The 8,311-nt window shown below is 37.3% G+C and overlaps 1 protein-coding gene across 1 annotated transcript; it reads right to left on the bottom strand.

Annotated features, from left to right (window-relative positions):
• Positions 1-3,037: 3,037 nt before the first annotated feature.
• Positions 3,038-3,689, bottom strand: LOC105866787 (activated RNA polymerase II transcriptional coactivator p15). The gene has a single exon (XM_020288780.2). The coding sequence runs from the start codon at positions 3,663-3,665 to the stop codon at positions 3,270-3,272; it is 396 nt and encodes a 131-aa protein (XP_020144369.2). The 5' UTR covers positions 3,666-3,689; the 3' UTR covers positions 3,038-3,269.
• Positions 3,690-8,311: the final 4,622 nt, after the last annotated feature.

Raw genomic sequence — 8,311 nt, 5'->3', positions numbered from 1 at the left:
TTACCACTAGGTAATCTGAGAATTCTGCTGGCGAATGCAGATGTATTCAGTTTCCGTTTTGTCTTCTATTTGTGCCTGAGCTCAAGTTTGAAATACAAGCCATTAAAAAGCAGGTCAGCATTCATGAGCTATGAGAGCAGCTTTGATTATAGTTATTCTGTGAAAGATAAAGATGATTTATCTCATGCTGATTATAGGTCTACCTTCCTCCCAGGGCAAGCTTTAAAATTATTTCTAACTTTGTCATTCGTGTTAAATGAAATCATGTTTGCATTTATTCTTCCTGATAAAAATTGACTGAAGAACAATAATTTTTAAAAAACATTTATATTGCAGGATATACTGTGGAAAGAGAATGCACATAAGACTTAGGCCCTAAGTTAAGATCCACTTTTGCTGCTTACTGAGATACTCTAGATTAGCAATTTGTTCTGTGAGCATCAATTTCTCCATCTGTAAAACTGGGCTAATGAGAATAACTATTAGATTATGAGGATTAAAAAAAAACAATGTTCGCAAAGCTTACAGTGCAGTGTTTGACTAATAATATGTGCTCAGTAACCAGTTTCTATTTTTACTATTGTTCTTATTACTATTTCTTATTACTATTGCTTTTTTTTCACATCAGTTTCCAAAACAGTGTATGCTAGTGATTATTTACATACTGAAAATGATTTTTATGTAGATTGGCTTTTCCTCCATAAATGCTTTTTATTTACATGTGTGGACAAAGACAAGTGCATGCATAAATAGCCTTGTAGGAGTGGAATTTACATCTCTAAGTTGACCTTAATCTCAACACATTTATACCTTTTCTCTCCTGGACTTCTGCATTGGTCAGCCAGGGTGTCATAACAAAGTGCCAGAGACTAGATGGCAACAGAAATTTATTTTCTCACAATTCTGGAGGGTAGAAGTCAGAAATAAAGGTGTTGGCTCCTTCTGAAGCCTCTCCTTGGCTTGCAGATGGTCCATGGTTTTCCCTTTGTGTGTGTGTGTTGTGTGCGTATGTGTTCTAATCTCCTCTTTCTATAAGTCGTATTGAATTAATGCCCACTGTAATGATCTCATTTTATCTTAATTATCTCTTTAAATATATGGTCTCAGAACATAGTCACCTTCTGAGGTACGAAAGCATAGGACTTCAACATATCAATTTTGGGAGGACAATTCAGCTCAGAACAACTCCCAAGGACTGAATGTGTATGAGCACTGGGAAGACTCATGCTGGTGGCCCAAACAGGTTTGGACCATGACAAGTAGAAATCTGGTTCCAGGTAGAATTCTGCTTATGGTGGGGATGGGGGATGGGACAGAGTATAAGGGGATTGAGAAAAGTGCTGGCCAGGCTGGGTTTGGCAGCAGAGGCACATTGGGGAGGGCTTTCTGGGACAGCCTTGTTCAAGTAACTTCTCTGTTTAAGTAGTAGAGTAGAATTTTGTAATTCAGCTGATTTTTCTTTTTCTGTGTCAGTTAGTTTATTGCTACCGTTTGAGTGTCTGTCCCCTCTGAAACTCATATTGAAACTTAATGCCCAGTGTAATATTGAAACTTAATGCCCAGTGTAATATTGAAACTTAATGGCCAGTGTAACAATATTAAACACCAGGACTTTCGGATGCGATTGGGTCATGAAGGCTCTACTCTCGTGAATAGATCCGTCCATTCGTGGATTAGCGGACTAATGAGTTATCACAGGAGTGGGTTAGTGATCATGAGAGCAGGTTTGTTATAAAAGCCATGCCGGCTCTCAGTGTGCCCCCTCTCACTTTGTGATGTCCTTTGCCACGTTGTGATGCAGCATGACATCCTCACCAGAAGCCAACCAGAGGCATCCACCTGATCTTGGACTTCTCAGCCTCCGTAACGGTAAGCCCAAAGCAACCTCCTTTCTTTATCAGTTGCCCAGTCTGTCATACTCTCTTGTTGCAACAGAAAACAAAGACTTTTATGCTGCAGAACAAACCATCCCCAAATTTGCAGATTAAAATAATAAGCCTTTTTCCTGTGATTTGGCTGGATGCTCTTTCTGGTTCGGGATGGCTTGGCTGATCTGTGTTGGGCTCTCTGTGGTCAGCTGGAGCCTGGATGACCTACGGTGGCCTCACTCACTTGTTTGACAGTCGGCAGGCTTGTGGCTGGGGTGTCTTGCTGCTTTTCCGTGTGGCCTTTCATCCTCTAGCAGGCAAACTCCGGCTCCTCTACGGGGGCTGCAACACTTCAGTGGCAGCAAGAGAACAAGCTCACAGGTGCTTCTCAACCTCCACTGTGTCACAGTTGAGAAGTTTCATTGGCCAAAACAAATATCATGGAAACATAAAGGAAATTAATCATTATTTTTAAAGAAAAGTACAAGTTATCAGAATCGATTTGGTAGAGACAGAAAGTCTAAACAGACTAATTATAATAGAATAATAAAGAAATTAGTTAAAAAGCTTCCCCACTCCAAAGTAGCACATATGGCTTCTCAGGGTGTATCTATCAAATGTTAAGGATAAGAAAATTTCAATTCTATTAAAACCAGAGTATAAAAAAACATGGGAAAATTCTAAATTCTTTCCATAAAGGGAGTATAGCATTGTCCCTCAGGTTGACAAAGATTGCAACATAAAGGAAAGCACAGACAAATTTTATTTATTAGTATTGATGTAAAAATCTTAAATAAGATATCAGCAAGTACAACCCAACAGTACATTAAAAATAAGACACCATGTTTCTTAAGGTTTATGCTAGAAATGCAAGGATGCATCAATTTCGAGGAATCCACTCATAAAATCCAACATATTAATATTATTAGAGCTCCAGAGAAAAATAATATGATTTTATCCATAGCTATAGAAAATGCATTTGATAAAATTCAATACACATTCATGTGAAAAAGCCCATCTGAAGTAGAAATTAATAGATACTTCCTTAACTTGTAATGTGCATGGTGTGTGTGTATGTGCATGTATGTATTTCAACCCCAAAGGCTTCATCTTATTTAATGGAGAAATCCTGGAGGCTTTCTTTTTTTTTTTTTTTTTGTATTATTCCATTTTATTTTACACTAGGTGGTGGGCACAAAGCAATCCTCCTTGATAAACATGACAATTAGCTTCACTCAGAACATTTTTAATAATGCACATTAAAAAAAAGTATTCATCTTACAAATTGTTCTGCAATCCAAACATACAATAGCTTGGAAAACAACATTTAGAAAACAAAAGCTAATGTAAAAAGACAGATTAAAACAACTAGAACAGTACAGGTTTTATATGGCTCGAATTTTACAGTTTTCTTACTGCATCATCAATGTCGGAAATCTGTTCCTTCAGCTGGCTCCATTGCTCCGGATTTAAAGAAATACCTTTTCTTCCTGGTTTCATTTCACCTTCTGGATCCATCCAATATTCTCTAATATCAATTAGAACTTTCCCTTTAAAGTCCCGAACACTAACATACCTCATTTTCCCAATCTGAAACATGTTATCATCTCTGCTGCTGCTGCTCTGTTTGGAAGATGACAGAGCTCTTGAAGTTTCACCAGTCTTTTGCTTCTTCACAGGTTTTTCTGGAGCAACTTGCTTTTTCCTCTTTAACTTTTTGTCAACTTCGCTGTCAGAATCACTACCAGAAGAGCTTGAAGAAACAAGTTCCTTTGACTTAGGCATTGCTTCGCTCATGCAGTCATACAATCTCAGGCTCCCTCGCTCCTGGAGGCTTTCTTGATAAACTCAGGAAAATGACAAGGATGCTTACTACTTCTTTTATTTTACATTACGTTGCAAGAATTACTCAATGCACTTAGATAAAAATAGAGAAATTAGAAGCATAAGAATTGGAAAGTAGAAGGTAAAACTGTTCCTATTTGCAGATGATATGATTATATATTTGGAAAACCCCAAAGTGTAACAATAATACTGTATTTAAATAATAGGGTAATTTAGCAAGAACATTTTATAAAGTAGCCAGCGACAAAAAGCTTCATATGTTCATATATTCAAACACAAGCCAGTTAGAAAATATAATGGAATAGAAGACCGTGTTTATGACAGTCAAATAGAAAAAAAGTACCATGGCATTAACTTAAGTAATTTCAAAATTCTTGATGAGGAAAATTATAAAACATATCTGAAAGACACAAAATTAGAATTGAATAAATGGAAAGATGTATAATGTTTATGAATCATGAGGATATTATTTATTCCTAAAAATGATTATATATTTAATATAATTTGCATAAAATTTTTTTTAGAAAGGTCAAGAAAAGCCTTTTCCTTGGCTTTAATTTGTAGGAAAATAAGCAAGACTAGCTGGAAAACCCTGTAAAAGATCAATGGTGTGGGCTATTCTGTATTAAATATTGAAAGATAATATAAAATTTCCGCAATTAAAGTTTGGCACTGGTTTATACAGACCGAGCAATAGAACAAAATAGAAAATATAGTCACAGATTCAAGTGCATAACGATGCCTAACAGTACAGCAAAGACAGCATCTTAAATAAATGGGCAAAAGATGGACTTTTAATACATGGCACTGAGATTACCAAAAGGCTATACTGTACAAAAACCTATTCCTCATATTTAACTCTGGATAAATTGCAAATACATCAGAGATTTAAATGTAAAAAGTATGGTATCAAGCAAGTACTAGACAAAAATAAAGGTGAATTTCTCTATAACAGAAGTAAAGAAAATTTAATTCAGTATGACTTGAAATTCAGAAGCCATAAAAGAAAAGATTGATAGATAAGTTTGATTACATTAAAAATCACTATGTGACAGTCATCCCCTTGTCAAAACAAACCAACACAATAGTACAAACATAAGCAAAGGAAAAGGAAAAATAACATGCCTGAAAAAAAATTTGTAACATATTCACAAAATATGAATATTTCTAAAATATAACAGCTTCTAGAAATAGAGAAAAAAGGCCAACAACTGTCATGGAAACAATGGGCTAAAAGTATGAACACTCAGTTCAGGGAAAACAAGATATCAATGGCTCTCAGCCATTTGGAAGGCATGCTTATTATAAAAAAAAGAGGCAACTTAAAACTGCTATGGGATATATTTTCTCACTTATCAGATTGCAGAACTCCAAAAGATTAAAATAATCCGTTGATAGATTGTGTTGAAACAGGCAATCTCAATTTTTACTTGTAGGATTTCAAAATTGTACAGTACTTATGGAGGAGAATTTGGCACTATTTAGCAAAATTGTATAAGCATTTATCTTTTGACCTAATCAGGGTCTTACTGAATAAACCGTAGCCTAGTCACATGATGAACTACTGGTAATATTTTAAATAGAATGAAGAATAGCTCTATATACTACTTTGGATTAATCTCTAAAATATATTTTTTATGTGAAAAAGCAGGATGGAGAAATTTGTGTATAATATATTCACATCTATCTAAGAAAGAAGGGGATAAATACATACATATTCACACAAATATATTCTTACATTAAAAATATAAGAATAAATCATAAATTGAAATGTTAAAGTTATCCATAGTGGGAAGGAAGAAATAAAGTGGAAGAAACAGGGATAGAAACTAGATTTCTCTGAATATGCCCTATTCTATAGATTTGATTCTAAAACAAGGTAAATCTTTTGAATGATTAAAAAAGAGAATTAAGTTTTAACACTGAACCCCTGAAAGTCAGAGATAAAGTGAAACAAATGAACTTAACTGAATATCCAGTTGACAGTAACCACCCAGAGAGTAACTATTCAAAGTAACTTTAACAACATGGTAATCTGACTACATGTCTGTATTGTGATATACCCTAAGAACTAAAAGAATTGTACCCAACAAAAGATCATAAATTTTTGATAATAGTGCTGGTTTGTTATCTTGAGACTGTCTTTTTATAGGGCATGATGGAGTAAATGAGTTAGTTAGCTTTTTGGACATTAAAAAGTGGGATTTGCAGAGTGTGAGAAGATGTAAGGTGGAAGAGATTATATAAACAGCTGATTTTGAATTAAAAATTTTAGTAGAAATTCATATCTTAAAATATGTACTTTCTAGATTTTTCCATTTAAAAGGTTTAGGGAAAAAATGACAAACTCAGTTGCAATGAGTAGTATCCTAGGATGCAGATTTGTGCTAATGAAACTACAGCTTCTTGGAGAAAGGCAGAGCCCAGGTCTAGGGTCGGAATTGAATAACCCTCGAACACCTTATCATGCCCCAAACAAAGAAGCCACCCAACACTACTAGGGTCATGACACAAAGATTCAGGAGCCAACCTGAAAAGGCCACCATGGAACAAAGATGGCACAATTTAGGAATTAGGTAAGCACAATAGTTTATGTGTTGAAACACATCAGCTATGTCCATGTCAATGCAGTAGTTTCTCTCCTCAAATTGAACCTGAATGTGACTGAGTCTAATGTCACTAATGATCTAACTATCAATTTATGATTAAAAAGGGGTAAGAGGAACATGTTCCATGACATGATATGATGACACAATCAGCAAAATCCAGATAGGAGAAATCTCCAGCACAGATAGTTCTGTTTCCTCAACAATGACAAAAATTGCAAGGAAGAAAAAGAGATGGAAGGCGAGCCTATCAAGACTTATTAACCAACTGTAATCTGTGTATGGACTTATCTGAATACTAATGCAAACGTACAAACAACTAATAAAATAAGAAAGAAATTGGGGAAATTAGAATATTAACTAGATTTTTAATAATATTAAGGAACTGCTCTTATCTTTTTTTGCCTATGTTTGAAAGAAGAATTCTTATCCTTTATGAGCATATACAAAAAAATTATATTTTAAATGATATGATGTTTGGAATTTGCTCCAAAATAATTTGGTGTGGGTTGAAATGGATATGGGTAAAGAAACAAAATTGTCCATGAGTTGATAGTGTTGAATCTGGGTGGTGGGTACTTTTGGGTTGACTCTGCCAACTTTTATATGTTTTTAAATTTTCATAATACAATGAAAAGAATCTTAATAACAATAATTGGAAGGAAAGATGATATTAATGTGGGCATAAGGCAGAAAAGTAAGGCTGAGAGAACCCGAGTGCAGCCATTTTGACTGACACCAGCCCTAACCACTCTGAACAAGGAAGTTAGGGTGATAAGTTGCTGCCCTGGATCCTACAAGGATGGATGAATTACTAAGCCAGAAGCCTTACAAACTGTTTTTCCTTACCATTCTGTGACAGCAGTTTATGATTTGTCTTTATGGCCTGATGGCAAGACAATGCTGGTCACATATGGGGTTTTTGAGCATTTACCACATTAACTGGAGAGAAGATCAAGATGGAAGATGAGAAACACCGCCAGACAGAGTGTCTCTGCAGAAAAGACAGATTCTAGTAGAAATTAGAAGAAAGAAACAAGAAGACGAGCATACAGTGGACGAGGGTTGAAAAGAGGGGTACCTGAGACCACAGGAGACTCCACGGAAGGAGGTTGCGGAGGAGAACTGGAAGCTGAGACCTCCGGAGCAGCCTGGAGACCAGCGGCAAGGGTAGGTGACGTAGTTAACTCTCCCCTCCCTTGCATCTCGGTCTGCTGGTGGGCTCCACAGTGGGTGGAGAGATCTGGGAACACCAGCCCAGAGATGGCCACCACCAGTGAGCAGTAAGCCTGTAGTGGACACGGCACCAGGCTCCCAACTGCCCCAGGGCACCTCCCTGTGCACAGACCCGAGCCGCGCGGCAGGCGCCATATTGCCTCCTTCTCCCCTCCCCCGACCCTATCCGTGGCTGCCGAGAGGGACAATATAGCCACCAGCCAGAGGCACCTCCAGGGAACGGGACCTTCCCTTTTGGGACCTTACAGCTGACTGAGGGTGTCATAGTTGAGATTCACAGGGCCGTGGGACAGAGAGACAGAGTCACCGAGGCTGTAATTATCAAAAGGAGTTTTATTGTCTAGCTCGAGCTAGGGTCCAAGCCCCCAGAGTGCCAGCGCAGTGGCCTCTTCTTCGGGCAGGGACCTCCCTTGTGTGCTAGTGACCCTTTTATACCTAAGCTCTTTACATGCTGATCATGCATCTGCCCCACAGTGATTCTTACTTGATAGGCTTACCTGATAGGCTCCAACCTGTTCCAGGTCCTAGCTGAGAGACTCCGGTTTCCTCGTTCTTTGTCTTTCTCCTCTGCATCCCATAATGTACTCATAATGCCTTGCGGTTAGCAAACAAATAGTAAACAGAAGCTGGAAGGTGTCCATTATCCTAATAGCCCAGTAGCTTACATTCCCCCCTTTCTTTTGGTTCTTACGAGCATTCTTGCTCGTATCCAGGGTCTTGTATCTCTTCTATTCCTAAGCTGTTTTCTTTAAGACT

The sequence above is a fragment of the Microcebus murinus genome, chromosome 7 (assembly GCF_040939455.1).
Source record: "Microcebus murinus isolate Inina chromosome 7, M.murinus_Inina_mat1.0, whole genome shotgun sequence".
NCBI lineage: Eukaryota > Metazoa > Chordata > Mammalia > Primates > Cheirogaleidae > Microcebus > Microcebus murinus.
The sequence above is the reverse complement of the archived record's forward strand: the minus strand, read 5'-3'. Positions and strand labels throughout refer to the sequence as shown.